General features: G+C 36.9%; 1 protein-coding gene across 1 annotated transcript in view; it reads left to right on the forward strand.

The window, feature by feature from the left end:
* The window catches only part of LOC140135711 (mitofusin-2-like), a 29,473-nt gene extending 8,985 nt beyond the window's left edge, over window positions 1–20,488 (forward strand). Inside the window, exons 7-16 of the mRNA XM_072157305.1 lie at window positions 1,097–1,217; window positions 2,519–2,598; window positions 3,381–3,502; window positions 4,813–4,939; window positions 5,820–5,912; window positions 8,042–8,141; window positions 8,909–9,144; window positions 10,396–10,586; window positions 12,018–12,158; window positions 13,451–20,488. Coding sequence (XP_072013406.1) covers window positions 1,097–1,217; window positions 2,519–2,598; window positions 3,381–3,502; window positions 4,813–4,939; window positions 5,820–5,912; window positions 8,042–8,141; window positions 8,909–9,144; window positions 10,396–10,586; window positions 12,018–12,158; window positions 13,451–13,556 — 1,317 coding nt within the window. The 3' untranslated portion in view covers window positions 13,557–20,488. The remainder of the gene's footprint in view (window positions 1–1,096; window positions 1,218–2,518; window positions 2,599–3,380; window positions 3,503–4,812; window positions 4,940–5,819; window positions 5,913–8,041; window positions 8,142–8,908; window positions 9,145–10,395; window positions 10,587–12,017; window positions 12,159–13,450) is intronic.
* The last annotated feature ends 1,666 nt before the right edge of the window (window positions 20,489–22,154 follow it).

Genomic DNA, 22,154 nt, shown 5'->3' on the forward strand with positions numbered 1-22,154 from the left:
CCATCATGGTCTAGTTAATATCGGCTTTCCACCAAACATCAAGCTTCTCCCAACCTCTTGAAGACCCCAAAACCTAAGCTACCTTCCAGTCTACCCACAACACTTACTTTCTTTGTGCGGACAATCTGAACTTGGCACAAGCTACCTGCAGAAGCAGTTGCACACCATGTTCCATGTTTTCCAAGCCATAACCCTGCCAGCAGTGAGCAGTCTAGCAGCCCACTGCTACTCACCAAATCATCAAATCAGCTCTCTAGTCCTTTTTACTTGCACCGTTTGTTGTTCCGCACTCTGCACATTTCTGTACATTTATGAGCATCATCACCTAACTCCTTGGATAAACTTAGCTTTGTTAGGAGAGAAACACTTGAAGAATGAAGACTTGATTTTTCAAACCAATTTGTAAAAAATGACCATCCATATACCAAAATTGGACAAAGAAAGTGTCATTTATTAAATGGCTGAAAATGTGACCCATGTTTACAGCATGTCACTGGACATGGTTTAGCTTGTAAAGCACTAAGTTTGGCTGGACATTGACTACATAATGGGCAATTGAGAAAACTGTGAAAGTTTACATTTTCACAGCTCATTAATTTTCACACTCAATGCAGCTACCGTGAATATAAAAAGGCACAAATACTGTTCTTTTATATAAAAGGTCTATGTACAAAAATCTCATAATCAAGCAAAGCAGTTAAAAATTGGTGCAAAGAATCGCTCAATAATATGCTATAGTAGTATCCCTTCCTCAAGGCAGTAAAGTAAGTTCAAATTTTGAGATTTTCTCAAAAAACCCTCATTTATGTAGGAATCTGTTAAGCTTGTTGGATTGCATGCATCATTTCCTTTCTGAAAGTGTATTGTTTTCATACTTCTCATCATTATTTAGAGATACAATGAAAAACAATACCTAAATTACTGCTTGGATAAAGGCATTTGGACTATAGCATTGGCTACTCATAATATTGGACCTGTTAATTATTTATGGCATGATAGCAGATAGTCGAACCAATAATAACAAATACCCTTCATTTTATTCTCTAATTTGAATTCCATAATCTTCATACAATGTTGCGTTCTTTCTTTTTTCCAGGTTCGTCAGCAGCATGTTAAGGCTGCCAAAGATTTGTTACGAGAAGGACTCAATGCAGAGGTAGAAGATGAATTTGATACAAAGAAAATATTTTTTGTCTCAGCAAGAGAAATTATATGGGGTAAGTGTATGTTAAATGGCCAAAAAAACCTGAATTGTCATATGGGTAAGAATGTAACCTGCTCAGTCACAGACAAAAAGGACCGATACATTTTTCTTCTCAAAACTTAGGATTTTGGAAATTAAAATTTTATTTGTATAAGCTGTTTGTGTAGGGTATTGGGAACTAAAAAAAAATTAGGATTTTGACAATTGAATACCTGAGTGGAAGAAGGGCCCAACTCCAATTTTTTACAAAAATGAGTTTGACCCAGCATTTTATTGCCAGCAGACTGTTCTTCCTTGTGTATGAAAGATGACCCAAAATCCACTCTCTAAATAGTCTTCCATGTACATTTAATCATGGTTTTTATGGAAGAAAGGCCCAACTCCATGGAGTTGGGCCCTTCTTCCACAAATATTGGGTTAAAGAGGAATTTTGTTCAACCATGAAATCTGCTTTTCACTACAATACACTTTCTTGCTAACATATTACATGCTTCTACTTGTGCAAATTATGAATAATAATCAAATTTCTGTGGCTATTTATAACAAATCTGCTCACGGAACTGGCACTTGCAGTATATTAGTGGAAGAAGGGCCCAACTCCAGCTCAGTATTAAGACCTGTACCGTTGCCATGGAAACATCATATACAATTTTGAATGTATGTAATATTGTATGTTCCTGTATTAAAGGTCCCCTGAAGATGAAAACATTCTGTCTATAAAACTTTTCCAAATATTAAGTTTTTTCTTCATATCTCAAAAACAGTTTTGATGGAGTTGGGCCCTTCTTCCACTCAGGTATTCAATTGGAAGTAAGATTTTGTTTGTAAACTGCTTGAGTGGGGTATTGGGGACTAAAAAATGTAGTATCTTGGAAAGTAAGATTTTGTTTGTAAGTTGTTTGAATAGCGTATTGGGAACTGAAATGAAGCCAAGTTGGGCTATTCCAGTTGATATCTATACACCCCCATGCAAGATGTGACATTAATCTCCCACACCATGCATACACCTTTTGATCATAAAAGCTTATTGTTGTGTACACTCATCGTGTAGAAATCATTGGATCTTCTGCAGGAAATGTTGACAGGAGCAAAACTTACAACTTTTGAATCTGTACCTTCAATCACTTTGTGTTTCATAACTGGCTGATTTCTCCATCATTTACCATCACCGGTATCTCAAACAAAAGAAAACAACCTTGCGCACATTATAGTCACTTTGATTTTTTGAAATCTACCGTCAATTTTGCTGTACATTATCATTCATAAATGGCTACCTTATTTATTGCACTGACTGTGTGTATTTGTTGATTGCAGCCAAGACACATGCAGCTCGTTTACTGGATGACCATCAAGGGAGGAAAGCAGAATTTAACAAGTTCCTTGAAGAGCTGCAGGTAAGACATGCAAAGTTACAAATATTAATGGTACTAACAAAAAAAGGGGAAGAAAATGACAGGTCAATATATATTTAGTATATAGAAAAAAGACTAAAATATTTCAAGTTTTTCGTATAATAATGAACCATTCCTGGAAAATGACTACGGGACATAGCATACAAAAGATTTATTAGCCTTTTCCTAGTCTCTTGGCCCAGTGGATATATTGTCAAAACAATTCTCGGTATTCGAAATAAATTGGGCCATCTATCGACAAAGTGATATAGGCCTGAAAGAGTCACTTCCGTCAACATCTTCTCTTGGTCCCTGTATGATCGCTGTAGTACATGTGATGGCAGTGGTACATCTTGGTTTCACCAGCTTCCTCCAGTGATTTCAAGCAAAATACTTGCAATCTTTATCAGTCTAGTCATTGACCGAAAAATAATATGCATTTACAATAGATTCGAGTTGATTCAATTAGCTTCACTTGAACGCAATTCTTTTTAAGCTTATTCATATGAGAATAACACTCGACCGCCTCACACGTATTGACCATGGTTGAAAATGAAATAAAGAAATATCTCGCTAAAATTTGACAATTCCGATCAGTTTACCAACGTTTACATGCAATTGGCGTAGCAACACAGTCACTTCCGGGTTTGGATGTCGACAAATACCCATGATGCATTGCGATTTTCGAGCATTTTCACTTAGACGATAGGTGGCGCAACATATTATGAATACCAAGAATTGGCCTACTAATATATACTACTTCTTCATATTCATTTACTTTACAGAAGAGTATATCTGCTTGTGCAATCAAGACAAAGTTTGGACCACACTGTAACGAAGGTATTGCTTTGTGTGACAGATTAGACGCAATAGCTCAAGGAATTCTAGACAGCCTTGATCATGCCATGTAAGAAACAAAATGGGCTATTCCATTCAAAATACACACTACCCCTGTGGAAGATTTAACTAAAATCTTCCACAGAGGGAGTATGAATTTTGAATAGAATAGGCAATTGGGTAACTTTCATTAGAAATACTCACTCCACTTGTTGAAGATATAGGTATATTACAGGGGGAGTGTGGCTTTCAAATTGAAAAACCCTGATTACATATGAAAAACATACTCCCCCTGTGGAAGATATTTCCAAAATCTTCCACAGGGGTAGTGTTAATTTCAAGTAGAATAGTCCCCAGTGGGACAGCTCTGTTAAAGGTGTGACAATGTAATCTACTTGTTATATATAGCTGCTGCACAGTGTCATCGCCCCGATATCTTCATGTCAGAAATCGCCATGGTAGGTTGAATCCACAGCCATGCATGGCCATTTTGTTCCGAACTGTTTAATAGTTTTGAGATGCATAATGAGCCGAGGGACATCCGACTAAGGCTATTGACAATAGCCTTGTGACTGATCTCTCTGTGTGTGAGTGAGCACGGTATACGCCATAAGGTCATCTGCTTATAGACTGCATCCACGAGTGGCCTACGCTGCGCTATTATAGTTCGGCACATATAAAATCAGAATTTTTGTCAGTTTTTGAGCTCAATACACACGGTTCTTTCTCAATACGCAAGCTAACACCTATCATATCCTTTCAACACACATATTCAAGTGCAAGGAAAAAAAATATGGCTTCTTTAGAATAAAAAAATTACGGGAGATATTCATCATTTTCTACCCCGGTATCCAAAGATTTATTGTCTGAATATCAAATCGTGCATAGCACATTCACATGTATCGATCCCGGGTATTCATTGTAGTGTCTCTGCTGTACAAAGTAATTATTAACCAGGCGATGTCGGTGTGTGCTGTGCTCATAGATCTATCACCCCACCTTTGATGCTGGAGTGCTCTGTGCGGGGCTCTATGTCTTTGTGCATGTGATATTTCAAAGTTATACCTTTAGTCTATTGAATCAGATTGATTCATATTGAATCATATTAAGCAAATGATTTTTATCCTTCAGTTTTGTCAACAGATAATTAGTAGGTTATGGATTAAACTTTTGTTTCGGTTGCTAAGACATTTATAGACATCGATTGAGTACAAACATATAGAACATTTCTTCAATTAGTTTACCATCAAGTTCCATATGTGAGAGTGACTATACCTCTATAAACAAATTTGAAACCTCATAAATATTTTGATGTTCAACCCAAATTATATTTTAGTGTCATTGATACAAGAGTTATCTTGATCTTTTCACATACCACAGGAATGAACTAGTGGAAAGAAACGGTGCCTTAATTGAAGAGAATGAGCAGTTAAAATCAAAACAGGTCAATTTTGGAATGGCGTGTGAAGACATGACGGAAGAGGCAAAGACGAAACTGGAAAGAAGAGTAAGTAACACATTATACAGTCATGAGAATTTTCAGTGTTAAAACTGAATTCATTTTTTTTAGTCAAAATTTCTGCAACTTGATTCAATTTCAGTCTGTTTTTGGTACTTTTTGCCCAATTTCACTTCCATTTTCAGTTTTTTTATTTTTTTTAAAGGAAAATGCAGTCTCATGCCTGATTATAGATGAGTTAACATGACCATTGGTAACTTGTTGGTCTGTGTGAGCAAGCTCATTGTTGAGCTGCTTGCAAGTTACCAACGATGATTTCTAACAACTAGCGCCCTAGCTGTCGACTAGCAGGGTGTTGTTGGTAAGGGCTGTTTGAACAATGCTGCTCATGACCTTGCAAGTAAGCATGGTCAGCGTGACTATACTAACATATTGTAGAACATTCAGCATGTGATCCTACACAGATGCGCACAAAGGTGCAAGCATATTATAAGGCAGGCTATGGTTTGCGAGTCAAAATTGGGCTATTTTGGGGGAAATTTGAAAAAAGGACCCATCCACATGGCTTATATTAAGCACCCAGGCTTTTTTTTACTCCATGGTTGCCCATTTTTGGCTCCTGGTGTGTCCAATATTTTACACTACAAACTATCAGGAGCCATCTTTGGGACCAGGGCCTGCCCATCCATATACCAAAATTTGATTGGATTAGAAAAAGGGGTCATTAATATATCAAAAGACTAAATTCTACCTATGTTTGCGGCATGACCCCGGTATGGCCATTTGCGCTGAGACCCCCCGTTAACTCTATACTTTTAACTTTCAACTAATATAATGCATTGCTAGCAAAAAATATCCTTTGATCTCGTATTATTCTCGTATATTATAGTGAAAGTACATTATGCCCTCTCTGTATTTGCAATTTCAGGTACGTCAGAAAAAAGATGAATTACGTGGGATATTAGACCAGACACTGGCCGAGATTCCTTTTGAAGAAGATGGTATAGACATGTATAAAGAGGTAAAGGATTACAGCTTTTAAGGTCTACTGAGCTCAGCCATGCTTTGCTGTCTTCGATAACGCATTGTATCGAAGAGGTATCTGGCTTTTATCAAAGCCCAAACCCATTAAAGCCTGTAGCAAATGTCAGGCTCTGCTCAATTGTACACACCACTCCGATACCACGCATTGACCAAATATCGATCGAATCTATTTTACTACCAAAGCTTGAATTAACAACCCCTTGAAACCTATTTACACCACTTTATGTAAACAGTAAGTTCCAGACTTTCCATTGACCGCAGACACGCCCCAGACATGATTATGGTTTTACCATCGACAGCATTTATAATCCTGTTACTTTGCTGACTGCTCCGATAGATATCAGCAAACTCGTATACTGTTTGCTTGTTCCTATCGAACGCTCTGGCGTACATGAACCATTATCGAAAACAGCAAAGCATGGCTGAGCTCAGTTACCTGTAGACCTTAAAAGCTGTACTCCCCAAGTAATTGGAGTTGTTTTGTATGTTGTCATCAAAATTGTTGCTAATATTGTTTCATGTATGATTATGTATTCTTGCTTGTAATTTGTATCTGTGTTTTTGCGCTTTGGATTAGATTTAATTTTCTAGATAAATGGCGCATTATAAATAATGCTGATTTATTATTATTTATTATAATAAGAAGCTTTAAGGCATGTGATTTTTTTTGCGACTGTCGATTATAGAGAGTCATCACTGTCAACAAAATAGCACTAATAAAATAATTATCTTGCACAACATCCATGTCAGATACCGTTTACACAGGTTGTTGCAAGTAAAAGATCTTTACTTTGGCAATAGACCTTTTCAAACTAAGTCATTCCAATAAAACCCGAAGCATGAAATAATTTCCCCTATCGCGCTTGCATAAAAGTACCTCTTCAGCATCATGTACAGTGCGAAGTTCCAATGTGTAACAGGCATCATAAACTACGATGAACTTCCGACGGTCAATTATGGATGAGAGAGGTACTTTTGCCAAGGATACTCAATGTGCAATCAAGCATGTGGTGCTATGTCTTGTGTAAGAGACTGACTTGTGGAAGAGGTGATACATAAAAACAAAAGTTCTGTAAACAAAATTTAACTGACGATAAATGATGAACATTTTATCATTTCTTTCCATTAGTATCTTATTGTGAAAAACCAAGTAGCTGAGATGTTAGCTCATGCTAGGAAAATATTCAAACCGATGACCCCGTGTTCACTTCACATTGGCTTAATAAGCTGTATTTTCGGGCAAAATACAGTAATTCATGACATTTCTTGTCCGCCAGTTTGACAATTTGACCCCTATCTTACTGAATAAATAGTGCATTTTCCGAACTTTTTCAATCGTGATATGAAATTGTTTATTGTAATTTGGCATAGTAAATCCTCAAAATAAGGCGGGAAAAGCAAATAAATGAAGGCAGGTGATAGATGCTATTTTAGGGTTGTAAAATTTGTCACCTTCGCTGTCACGGATGTGTGAATAACCTGAGTGTAGCATTGACTGCTGAATTTGGAAGCTTTATCGACACAATATTTTTCTCTTGTTTGTCAACAAAGATTTAATGTCAACTTGTCAAAAGTCTTTAGTTGGGTGACATATCGCCAAAGAAAGATTAAAGGACAACAACACTACTAATAACATCCCTACTACCATATTTCCTCAAATAGTTGCCCCCCCTCAAATATATGCCCCCACCACTTTTTTCAACCAAGATGTTTAAAAAATGCAGATATTTCCATGCTATCTTGTGTAGTAAGCTTACCAAGTTGCTCACATGGTCGATAATAGCAGCAATTTGGCGAAAATCTGCATAGGAAACCCAGAAGTGAACCAAAAGTCGGTGTTTCTAGTTCATAGTTCATCATTTTAGCGTGACTTTTAAGCTTAGCTAATGATTTTAACAGGAATTATTGTGCTAAAAATGACCTCTTATAAACGCCCCCCGTTTGGAAAATGCAACGTCCCCAGGGGCATTTATTCAAGGAAATACGGTATGTGATTTGTTTATTCACAAAACACATGGCGTTCTGTAAAAGATGTAAAAACAGTAAAAATCAAAACAATTAGTGATTTTACAGTAGACCACACATTTCATCAACTTTTTTTCTCAGACCATACTTGATAGATTCCGGGCAAATGACGATGAGCTCCATGGCAACATAGAAGAAGCTGTAACAGATGACTTGGCAGACATTAGAAGAGAAATGGAAGGTAAGTAGAGGGCGCTTGTCTCAAGATCACTCGGCTCTAGCTTCCAACGCTGGCAGTGCCATCGTGTCAAGCACTTTTGCAAAGACATCTTTTTTTTAGATGCTGACTGACGGTGAAGTATCACAATATAGTGACCCAAATTAAGGAAATTAATTTAAATACAAACTAATACCAACCCAATTTCCTGATATGCAGAGATTTTTTTCCTGGCCATATTTGTTTTAAAATTGTTACACTAAAATGCATTTTATACCCAAATTGACACTTTAAAAAACATGATCAATAGTATTTTTTAACTATGGGTCAATGTATATAACTGATTAAAACCAGTTAAAAACCTGTACCTGTAGTTATCTCTCAGTATAAGTATTTATTATGGATTTACGGTTGAAACAAAAATATGACAGACCAACTGACCCTCCCGATTTAGGAGACAAAAGCGCAATACAACTTTCTTAGGTCTATTCTGTATACTAAATCTAATTGTTAATGTATCTGTAGTGTAACACAAATCAGTGGCGTCGCATGGGTCATCATATGGGGGGGGGCACTGACCATGATTGGGTGGGTACCGGGTCTAATGGGGGGGGGCACAAGCCATTTTTTGGCAATTTTCCTATGGGATTTTCTAAATTTTGCAATCGATTGGGGGGCACATGCCCCTTTGACGCTACGCCACTGACACAAGTCATAAACACCACACAAACAAAACAAAAGAATTCTTGAATTATTTCTGTGTCTAATATTGTGTTTCTTATACTTCACAGATCTTGCAGACATTGGCGATGCCATCAACTTTACAAGAACGCCACACACAACCGGGACTAGGTTCAGATTACGGAAACCTCCAACTTCACTCAGTGACGCAGCAGCAAAAGACCTTCACATAGACCCGCCATCCTATACAGATAACATGGCATGGTTCAGGAGAGGCATGTCTTCATTCAGGGCTAAAATGACAACTCTCGCCGGGTCGGCGCTAGGCGCAGGTGCTGGTGTAGCTGTAAGTTTGGGATTATTTTGGACTTTAAGGAGAATTTTTTATTGTACTTTACTTTTTTGTACAATCAGGATTTCAAGTGGATTTTACTAAGAGTTACAATGCATTGTAAGTCATAATCCCATCACATTATAACTCTTCCATAGGTTATAATGTTAGAGTTAGGATAGGCCTAGGTAAGTAAGGACTTACGAAGTGCACACTGTTAGGCAATAGAATCAAATGAGTTTGATATTTCGATCAACCATTGATGCTTGGTCGGTACTTATTAATTGAATACCTGAGTGGAAGAAGTGTCCAACTCCAATGTTTTACAAAAATGAGTTAGACCCAGCATTTTATTGCCAGCAGACTGTTCTTCCTTGTGTGTGAAAGATGAACCAAAATCCACTCTCTAAATAGTCTTCCACGTACACTTAATCATGGTTTTCATGGAAGAAAGGCCCAACTCCTCATGGAGTTGGCCCTTTTTCCACAAATATCGGGTTAAAGAGGAATTTTGTTCATCCATGAAATCTGCTTTTCACTGCAATAAACTTTCTTGCTAACATATTACTTGCTTCTACTTGTGCGATTAATGGATAATTATCAAATTTCTGTAGCTATAACACATCTGCTTACGGAACTGGCACTTGCAGTATATTAGTGGAAGAAGTGCTCAACTCCAGCTCGTATTAAGACCTGTACTGTTGCCATGGAAACATCAAATATAATTTTGAACGTATGTAATATTGTATGTTCATGTATTAAAGGTCCCCTGAAGATGAAAACATTCTTTCTATAAAAAAAAGTTTTTTTCTTAATATCTTAAAAACAGTTTTGATGGAGTTTGCCCCTTCTTCCACTCAGGTATTCAATTATTTAATGAATTAATTGACTGTTGTTAATTTTGATTACATATGCATCTGTGCATGTAATGATATGGACCAGTAATTCTGATTAATTAGTTGATAGTTCATTCATTACAAGCATCAAAGCAATTTGGCTCTGACACCTTCTTCTTCTTCCTATATAATGCCATAATGAAATGTTGGTAAATTGGTGATTCAAGATTAAACATTTGATCCAAACACAAAAATTGTTTTACCTCAGAATATTCAGATAGTACTCATCAGCAATATTGAGTCTGTGGTCTACATAAGGACATGACCTTTTTGACCTGAGATTGACCTCAGACTCATAAACTCTATCTGCAACCTGTCGGACCATTAGAAATGTCAAAGTTATGTGTTTTATCAATTATTTTTCCTGCAGGCTGGAAGTACAGGAGTAGGAACAGGAATCCTGCTCATCGGTGGTGGAGCCATAGGAATTGCCAAGTATCTTGAAAGTAATCGGGAGGCAAGAAAACGACAGATCCTAGAAACTATCATGAGGAATTACAAGACGTGGTTAGATGATCAGGAACATATAGCACAGGTTACTTGTCTTACTACAGCCGGACAGTAAGTAGTGTATTGTCATCAATATTTCACTCGTTTTGCCAAATCAGATAATTATGAGAATTGGCTATTCCAGGTGAAATCCTTACACCCCCTATGGAAGACATGACCTTAATGTTTCACACAGGAAGTTTATATGGCAATTGAGTTACCTGAATGAGTGAATCTATTTGAAGTCTGCACCTTCTATGAGGGAGATTAACTTAAGGTCATGTCTTCCAAACAGGGAATATTGATTTCAAATGGAATAGCCCAGTGTTTTACAGGTTAAAATGGCTATCTGAAGATTTTACGATGTTTTTTGTTTGTTTAATTTTTACAGTCAAGGCACAATGTTTATGTATTTCGTAGTATTCAAAATCTTAGGTAAAGCCCAGTTTCGGAGTAAAACTGCTCCTTTTTTTAGAATTCCAACTCTTACAATCATGGCAAAATGTGTACAAAAAATATCAACCAAACTGCAAAAAAAATGACACTTTCTTTGGATCACAATACGATACTGAAAATATTTTTAAAAAAGTGCTAAATTAGAATTCACATAGCAATGTGCGCGGGTGTCTAAAACAGACTTTCTTTTTTTTGCCTAAATTGGTTAATATTGATTTTGCATTGATTCTTACGTTGAGACCTAACATATTGCTGCAGTGATTTTGATATGAGAAGAAAAAGTGTGTATACCAATGAACATACTTCTGGTGGTGGTTGTCACTTTTTACCATGTTTTTACTTACACCATCAATACGAAACATATTTCACGAGTTAAACTTTATTTGATAATGAGAAAAATTTTATCTTTCTTCTGATATCAAAATCTCAGTTTTGATGAGGGAAAATGGGGGCGGGATGAGGCTACCGATCTGGTCACACACCTTTAATAAAAACACCTTTAATAAAACAGGTGATACATTCTCATGTTTTAATAAAGATTGTTTTTAAAGTTAGAGAATAACTAAAACTTTGTAACAAGAAGTCTAATTTTAATGAGGACTATTCTGTCGGTCAGCATGACGTCACTTGCGATAGACCGCTTCTTCTCATTGGTTGTTTTTGCTGGGGTTTGGCTTTTCCATTTCACACTGTCTGACATAAAGCGGATGTTTACTGTTGCACTCAATGGGGAGAAATCACAAAACATGCCATAAAATAAATACCTATTAGAGAAACAAATCCAAAAGTTTGAACTCTTATCAGAGAAATCAACTTCCAATAATTTCAAAAGAAAAGGCAAAATTGGTATATTTTTGTGTGCTGAGAAATTTGACTGGAACTTAAAGGCCTTGTACAAACCAATAGAGATTTTGCGAGGGTGTCCCCATTGATAGACATGAGGAATGGGTAAATGCAATAGATGGAACAACCCAGACCAAGAGCAATTCTAATACCTTCAATGGTGTTATAACTTATTTCATAATCTTCCCCTTGATACCATTATAGACTTGCCAACAACATCAAGGAAACATTCAATGAGAAGATAAATGGCAAAGTTGATGCCAATAGAAATCTCATCAGATCCTTGGAAGTCTGTATCCATCAACTCAGAGTAGCATCGGAATGTCTTAAGATCTACAAGAAATCGTAAGTCGCTAGGCAACAATACATCCTATTTTATCACTCATTCAAGCTAAAAAAGGTGTTTATGTTGCAGTTTATGACAACCGTATTTCCTCAAATAGTTGCACCCCCTCAAATAAACGCCCCCACCACTTTTTTTCAACCAAGATGTTTAAAAAATGCCGATATTTCCATGCTCTCTTGTGTAGTAAGCTTACCAAGTTGCACACATGGCTTTGATAATCGGCAAAAATCCTGGTCGGAAACCTGGAAGTGAACCAGAAGTCAGTGTTTCTAGTTCATCATTTATGCACGAGTTTTAAGCTTGCCTAATGATTTTAACAGGAATTATCGTTCTAAAAATTACCTTTAATAAACGCCCCCCGTTTGGAAAATGCAACGCCCCGGGGGCGTTTATTTGAGGAAATACGGTATTTCATAGACTCTTTGAGCCACATAACCAATCAGAAAAGCTGTTTAAAACATTTGCGGAGTGTATAAGTATTGTATAATTGCACTTGTGTGCAGTTTCGCGTACTATATGCTCTGTGTTCCCATCTTGCAGGATTGACTCATTTTCCTTGGTGGGTGCATTTTCATATTGGTCAAATTTTCCAACATTTTTAGTATAAAAAATAACAGAACTTGCAGAAATGGGCAGAATATCAAACATTGATTTATCTCCTTGTTAAATTCATGTTATGCATGAATTATCTTGAATTATAGAAGCAAGATGCCCTCTTTATTTTACTTATCATGCTTACTCATTATTTTATTATTGCATCCCTTATATGTGACACGATCAAGTCGGATGTGGCTAATATTGATTTTGAGATATTGACAAAGAAAGTGTTAAAATTCTTTTGTTTTATATTGTTTTCAGCGATTGATAAAATGATGTAACTTTGCAATGAAAAGCCGTATCAACATGGGGTTTTCAGCTGCTGAAATATCTAAATGCCCTCTTTAGAAACAAATGTAAAACTCATTTTTGACCAGGGTCGACATGGGACTCATTCCCCTTGATCATGTCACATATATATTAATTAATGTTCTCTCAATTTATTTGTTTACCCAAGCATTGGGCTATTTCAGTTGAAAACCATACACCCCTATAGACATGACCTTTATCTTCCACAAAAGTAGTGTGAACTTCAAATGTATCACCTGAATGGCTGACTCCATTTGAAATCTCCACTCCCTGTGTGAGAGATTAAGGTCATGTCTTCCATAGGTGCATATGGATTTCAACTGGATTAGCACTTTGCATTATAAAATTTTTTTCCTCAATATTTTTTTTTCGTTTGATTTTTCAGACAACTCCAGACTGTGAAGAAGAGTTTTGAGCAGTTCCATTGGAACTACCTTCAGGATAGACCAGAGGATGAGGACAGTGAAAATGATGACTGGCAGTTTTATTGATATCCATATACTATGTATTTCCAGGGGTGTGATTTCTCAGGATTTATCTGATATCAGGATTTTTTTGCCACAGTTTCAGGATTTTGTCCTCTTCTTCTCATCAGTACAGAAGTATTATATGATTTTGTTGCAGTCACATCTCTGATTTCCCTTCATATAAGATACTGGGTGATTGAAGTTTACAACTTTTGATCCAAATACAAAAACTGTATTCCTACCTTGTATCTTGGAATTTCCAGATGTTACTCCATCTTTCATCTGTATCATCAAGTCATGACCTTTTATTGATCACAGAGTCATAGACTCTTGGAAGTTTGAAGAGGCCACTATCTTTGTTAAGTGATGGCTCATTAACTTTGATAAGCACTGCCTTATTCAAACCATCTGTAGTCTCTGTCCAAGATTGTGACTTATGGTGTAGTACCCATATCATACTAATTAAAAGCTATCTCAAGGAGCATAACTTTTTTTATGACAAAACACTCTTCGCTTATCGGAAAGGTGACTGCTGATTTCTGATAGATAAATCGCTACATGCCTTTGCATCAAATTGCAAGCTGTTGACTTGAAGGCAGTTTTGTTGCAATGCCGTTAGTCAAGACTGAATGCTGGTAGCTACCAGTGTTTGATTACTAGCGATTATTGAATTGCACACTGCGACTGCAAGTATGATATAGCCCAAAGTCCACAAAATGTTCAGGTGAAGACATGAAAAGCAGATCATGAGAGTAATAGAAAGAAACTAAACCAACTTTAGGCGGCGTAAGAACCTGACGTCACATGACTTTGGTTGGATGATACAATTTATTCTGTTGGGGTCAATATGCCAAAAATGGACTGAATCTTCCGCTGCCTTTAAACTGCTTCAGCCTAGAAGTACAAACCAAATCTGTGTCATCGGGGGTCGCTGCTTTGCGTCACACACACTGCATGTTAAAAAACACAACACATAAAGAGCATGGTGCAAATCAACGCTTTGCGCACACTGGTTCATCAAATACCATAACTCACCTTAATTTAAGATTAAAAAATGTACAATTTTTCATGCGCTTTGAGCACAAATGCCAAAACTGGCATAAAATATGCTTGATCCCCATAACTTTTAATGCTTCCGCAGCCACTGTTGATGAGACACGTTAGATGTCTGTCCACAACATGCACAAAGGGCAGTAATCCAAGTAAATTATGTCAACCATAGCGGGTTAAAAGTTTTGTTGACCATGAATATTGACACTCATTAAATAAATTCATCAGGTTCAATTTGTAATTTGTTTGCCAAAATGAAGTGAATATCGTTACTTGCTTAATATTTTGTCCTTGGCCTCACACTAATCTGGTCATCTGACCCATTTTCCAAGAAAACTGGCTTCCAGTTCCAGTACTCTTCAGTCTATCTTTGAATCCAAACCAGATCAGTCAATTCTGATGAAATCCTCCCATAATTATGCGAAGGACAAAATATTTAGTGAGTAAAATTATTAACTTGGCTTTAGGCAAGCAAAATGAATATATACATTTATCATGTTTGTAATTCATGATATCAATTATAGTTTTAATATGTAGATCCTCTGCAGGGATGGCCATGCATATTGGATTAATTGCTGCAATGAATATGCGTGTGTTTTTTAACCAAACAAGAATCCACTGCCAGAAATATCAAAATGTTAGATTTGTGACCAGATCTGAACCAATCGGGCTGAAGTCGGCAATAATGAAACTAAGATGTAGGCAAAAGTGAGGAGGAAAAAAACAAAAAACATTAGAAAATGGACATTATAAAAGTATTCAAGAAACCTGGGAATTCAAAATCAGTAAGGGTAGGTACTGAGAGATTAAGTTAGTAGCTCAATTTTCAAAATCCGACTTCTGCCTGAGTGGATCAGATCGGATCACATTTACTATCAGTAATGTTCATATTAATTGCGACATGTTTGTATTTAGGGTAGTTATTTTCTGTACAGCAGCTTCATCATCATTCATGTGTTATTGTGTGCGGATGTGAAAGTTACTTCCATAAAATGTTTGATTCTGGTTGAAGAGCGTCTATAATGCATGTAGTATACTAAGCAATCACAAGGAGCATAGCAATTTTTGGTGACATCTGTCATTTATCAGGAAAGTGATTGCTGATTTCTAATCGATTAGTCGCCAGCATTCGCCCTAGCGTAAAATCACAACCAATAGACCTGAAGGCAACTTTGTTGTTGCAAAGCTAACCACGACTAAACGCTGGTAGCGATTGTGAAAATTACTGGCGATTTTCAAATTGCACGCTCTGTCTGCTAGTATGATATGCCCCTGTCCATATTCAAGTGAAGTCCCAGGAGCTGTGATGGGGCATCCATGTACATACTTACAAAGTTGGTTCAAGAAGTTCCTCCATTCCGTGGGGGAGTTTTTTGTTATTTAGAAAAATGCTGCAAATAGATAATGGAAAGTAGTCATTTTTATCTTTGTGGAAAGATATTATGTATATTTTGCTCAGTAAAGGTTTATTCAACTCAATTTCACTACTTAACTCTTAACGCCCAAGGTGCTTTTTGGCAAGAGGGAAGGAAAGAATATTTTGCAAAATTTGCTTCAAATTATTTAACAATAACATTTTGACAACATTTTTAAAATGTTGTAGTGCTTTTATATATAAAATGTTTTTAAAATGTTTTCATGACCTTTATATAACCCGATATTTAAATATCATTAAAATGTTTTAAATAAAACCAAAACTTGTTTATGACATATTTATAACCTTTTAAGGTGTTCAAAACATTAAAAAAATTTTAAGAATATTTTTCTTTAAAAGTACATGAAACAAAACATAATTCATGTAACATTTCCATACCATCAAAATGGTTAAATAACTGTATGTGCTTGCTTGGGCGACCAAAAAACAACAACCCATTTTATGGGCAGACAGACTTTTCAAGTACATTTAGGGTCAGTCGGTTGGTTTGGATTTTCCCCCATTTCTGGAGGTTAAAATGACCCTAAAATATCACCGAAAAGCTTTAAAATCTAGCAAAAACAAATGTGATTTTTGCAAACATATTTTGAAAATATTCTGATTTTTTTTCCAACAAATTTTCAGTCAAAATCAATTCATTTTTGCCAAAGAACGGCTGATTGTACATGAGTTTAAGCAAAAACATTTTTTAAATCTCCCGAAATACAAAATCTGAGTCTGTCGGGCCTGTAAGACTGGGTCTTTTTTAATGTTGCCTTATTTAAGAATAAGATGCAGGGTTAGTGAAAAATTTCATTTGAATGAACACAGCTGCCAACAGTTGTAGGCGATCCAACCATGACGCATGACCGTTATGCACATACAAGCGTTCATCACAGTGTATGCAGAGAATCGTCACGCTGTTGACAGCTGTGTTCATTCATACGAAATTTTCTGCTGTAAAAGGTGGATCAACGAATGTGCTACCTAGTAGTATTTTTCTCTCTTGAATATAGTTACAAGGTCTGTAAAACAGACCACACGAGAGTGTGTACAGGGTTTTCCATTATGCTACAATATCCATGTTTTTCAGTCTCATTTTACGTCAATTGTGTGGTTTTTCTGCTCATCAACAAAATGAACTTTTCCGTACATATCCAGGATTGAAAAATGGCAGATTCCATACTCAAATAAACCCGTTCATATCCAACATACAATCTTGAAAACCCCCTCATCAATTTTCTTTTTCTTGTTCTTATTCGTGGTGGATGGTGACACATGCTACAAATTTTGTAAACAACTCAATTAAATTGCAATTTCTAGTGCTAGGAGGCAGTTGCAGTCAACAGGAAGTATAGCTCTTGGGCTGTGAATTTGCTTTAAATATCAGTTTTTATGACGCTAACTTGCATCTAATGAAAGTTAATACAACTTATTATGGGATATTAACTTAGGGGAGCCAGGGAATCAAAATTCGCATCTTATCAATAATATTTATATATTCCATCACATGACCTTAGATCATTGGATAAGCGTCTTTCAGTTCCTCTGACTTCTTCATTTGGCGACCGGAATAGGTTGTCTAGATAGATGGCAATTTATAAATGCATTATTGTTATTATAAATATTATTATTATTATTAACATCAATTTCCACAATCGTGCATTCTGACAGGTTATGCCATATATTTTATATCTTGCTTTATATCTTACTTGCAATAACAAGGTGTGTCATTTTCATATGGAAAATGTTATGGAAGGCATTCCATTTAAAACATGCAAAACTGAGATTATATTTCACAATAATACATACAAAGGATCTAGGTTATTTCCTGGTTTATTTTGGGGTTGTTTTTTATCAGCTTTATTGTTTGCTATACATTTATGTCAGTTCCACTGCATAATAAAATTATTACTCAGCTTCAAGTAAATAAGCTGATTGTCACTTTCAGTGATATTTGTCAATTTCTTGTGCTAATGAAGCTAACAAATGGCAAGCGTGGAAGCAATTAGATAAAGACAAAATGTGATGTCAAATGAAGGAAGGATAAATTCCGTATTGGTTCCTAGTATAGTTCCACCCGTTTTTTAGGTGGAAAATTTTTTCACAATTGGGGTGGGATTATACTCGAATTTCAAAAAAATTTTTTTTTTTTTTTGGGAGTGTCCCTGGACCTAGATCTAAATGCTAAGATCATTCATGGTTGACCTAAAAAAAATTGCATGATGTTTTGTGTTTTTAATATGAAAATTGGGGGGGTCAGCGACAGCAAGGCTGATTTTCTTAGGCTGTCGCAGCTTATCAAGGTCTGTATTTACAGCGAGGTCTTGGTGAGCACCCTGCAGCTTCGCCAACAGAAGGGGAATCCCCCAAGTTTTGTTGCGTTGCTGCAGGAGGTTTGTATAGAAGAGGCAGCAGAATTGTCAAGATTGGAAAACCACCAGCTGGACAAACCTGCCAAGAAAGTCCATTCTAATGTTGCCACAGACTCAAGCCCATCAGATGGCCTTTCCTGAGAGTGATTTGAAGGCCCTGGTCACTGCACTCCAGGCTCCAGGACCCTCATCAGCCACCAGCGTTGGGTACTCGCCTGTATCCAAGCAGGGTGACACAGCAAACTTAGTGTCTGAGGTACGGAGGCTGAAGAAGGCACTGGAGGATATACAGAGGAACAACCCGGGTCAACAGTACAGATCAAGACCTCGGCCTACCACCTTCTGTTACAAGTGCGGACAGCCAGGCCACATGCAAGCAGGTTGTGATGCCACCCCAAACCCTGAGCTTGTGCAGCAGAAGCTGCTAGCACGAGCGCAAAGATCTGGAAATGGTGAAGGCTGCCTGCAAGAAGGCAGGCGGGTGCCGAAACAGCACTATACATGCCCCACACATCCAATGCAGCAAGCTCAAAGGTGCCCTCCACAGTCCCCCAGGACTGGTGGGTGAAAGGATGCTAGTGACTGTGTCGTTGGATGGCAAACAGTGCCAGACACTTCTAGACAGTGGATCGCAAGTGACTTGCATTTCACAGTGTTTCTATAGTTCCAAGCTGTCTCATTGGAAGCTATGGCCCCTCAGTGACCTGGGTGCCACCGGGGCTGGTGGGCAGAATGTCCCCTGTCTGGGGTACATTGCCATCAATGTCACGCCCATGGTGATTGAGGCTGGGATAAAGAAGACTGTGAAGACACTGGCTCTGATTATGCCGGACAATAACACAAATCTCAACACCCCATTTCTGCTCGGCACCAACTCCAGCTTGCTGCAGACCATGGTCCGTGGCTGCCAGAGGGTTGCAGGTAAGAAGGTTATATGCAGAAGTTATAGGTAAACATGGCTTGGTTGACTGCCTATGTAGAGGCTGCCACCCTTGAAATGTGGCCAAGATGGTCTCCTGGGCCAGGTGAAACTTCTGAACCCAACGGTAGTCCAGGGTGGACGCACAGTGGACTTAGTGCGGGGTACTTCCGCTGTGAAGCATCACATCAATCTCAATGATGACACATCCTTCCGCCAGAGGAGTCGTAGGATAGCTCCAGCAGACTTTGAGTATGTCCCTTGGGAATGGGGGCGTAATATGCTGTACTCTGTAATAGGCCTATATCCCCATAATGCTGTACTCGGTATTATGTTCCCATTCACAAAGGACATACCACTGCCAATACAGATGTCTTCAAGCAAAGAACAGCAACTCAACAGAAACTCCCAACTTGCAACTTTACGCTCATTTTGTAGGAGCAAGTCACCTATATGGTGTTCAATTTTATGTTTTTGTGTGTGAAGTATGAAATATTAGTAACAACTGTCAGGAAGGTTGGGTGGTCATTTTAAACCAAAGTAAAGAGGTAAAATGAAACAAAACTATCTTAGCTGTGTTGTTCTAGTATGGGGATTAAGACATTAATTCAACATTGCTCTGATTTGAATTGGGCTGAATCCATTATTAGGTGCAAGTTTCGACATGTGTAAACATTACAAATTTATGTCAAAAATTCGAGTTTGAAAAATATTAACCAAATTCATTTTAAAAGATTGTACATTATGACTGTAAATCATGTTGCTTAGCAACTAAAATCATGCATCCATTTCAACATAATTACCTTTTATGTGGCATTTTGGGCTATTCCAGTGGAATTCCATACACCCTCTATGGAAGATATGACTTTAATCTCCAACACAGGGAGTGTAGATTTCAAATGGAATCACCCATTGAGGTAATCCCATTTCAAATTCACACTCCCTGTGTGGAAGATTAAGGTCATATCTTCCATAGGGGGTGTATGGATTGCAACTGGAACAGCCCATTGTATGTATGTGAATAATACTGTTTAAGTTGTCATTTTCGCGAGGGTTTTATTTTCGCGAATTTCGCAATTAGAGCTCCAACTGCGAAAATAACACCTTATGAATATATACAATAATGTATTACAAGTATAGGGAGAGACTGGGCAATCGCGACAATAACATTCCCGAAAATGTGTCTCTCACTGCAAATCGCAAAAATAACTGTACGTGAAAATTACCACTTATACAGTAAGTGTGGTGCAGACATGACAGAAGTTGAAAAGTAAGGAATGCGCAAACAAAAGGGTGCAATGAACTTTAAGTTATTTTATGTTTGTCAAAATGTGTAATGGATTCGAGCAAAGTGAGTCATTTTGTATTTCAATATTATTTTTAGATTTGACAGAAAGAAGCGAGTTTCTTTTGATCATTGTTACAGATTCTGATTGTGTTCTGCAATTCTGATCTCAAGCAGTGTAAGTTAAATTATTTGTATGACTTGCAAACTGACATTTAATAAATTGAGCGTATGGTTGTATTTCAGCATAATGTCAGTTTTATCAATAGGAAAGAATAGTATATGAAAATCAGAAATTGACTTGAATTCAAAAAATGTCCATCTATTCTCATTTTCAAATAAGAAATGTTTGACTGATTTTATAGGTCCCATCCATTCTAATATTATGCATTTTAATGTGAAATAATGTAAAAGTTTGCTGTTTTCTCCCATCCTTTTGGTCAATTCAATTGATGAATTATTGATGGGGTTGAACAAAATCATGGCAGAAAATGCAAAACAACAAATGTAGTGAGTATGCTGTTAAGTAAGAACTTAAAAATATGTGAACAGTGTATTCGCTGTCATAGTCAGTAAGTCATACCTCAGCTTATAATAGGAGAGAATTATTCAGTTTTTGTCGCAATTCACACTCGCGTAAATTCACATAAGTGTGCGCCTATTATAAGCAGAACAAACTTGAGTCACTTGTTCATGATTGGTTTGCACACATGTTAGCAACCCATTGACTTTGTGTTGTGATTATTTTGATCATGGTTCCAAACACAGATAGTGTGAGCCAGTAGACCTGGCAATGATAGATTTTGATGTCACACTATAATGGCGAATACCACAATTGCATATATTGTATACATTATGTTTATACTATTATATTCAGAGTTTTTATTTTGGTAATTTATCCAAATTGTATGTGTATCATGTAATACTATATGTATATAGATAGAGAGTATTGCTGTAGACAGGATAATCTTTGTACTGCATAGAAATAATAAAATTATGTCTTTGTAGCATATATGTCAAAAAGATGTTAATCAAAAATTATATTTTGTCCCTGAGAGACTCTGTGTTTGATTGACCAAAGAAGTTCATAGGAAAGTCCAGACACCCATGCTTAGTGCTATGAGAAATCTGCCAGTAACATTAGATTGTCACCCATGGGTACCAAATAAGTGCACCTCATACACTTATTTGGCAATTATTGAATTCTTTGAGGTGGGTGGTCCATTGTAACACAGGATATATTATACTTCTCATTTAGGCATATCACCAAACCATTCCAATTGCTCCAGCAGTTTGGATTCTAGAAGTAAAAGAAATGTGTATCACAGTGACCCATATAGGCACAGACAGTACATGATAGGGTGGTAACACCACTAAAATGTACCATGTGTTTATTCTTTAATATAATAATTAATTAAGTAATCATACTTCAGGCTTATTATTCTACATGAGTTATGAGAAAGGTCCACTTTTTGGAAGTCGCGCACCCTGGATAAATCCTGCAAACGAGCCTGTGTTCGTAATTTGAACATGTTTCATATTATGTGCTGGGAATCAAAGTTTGTTGGATACAGTGACA

This window comes from Amphiura filiformis, chromosome 16 (assembly GCF_039555335.1).
Source record: "Amphiura filiformis chromosome 16, Afil_fr2py, whole genome shotgun sequence".
NCBI lineage: Eukaryota > Metazoa > Echinodermata > Ophiuroidea > Amphilepidida > Amphiuridae > Amphiura > Amphiura filiformis.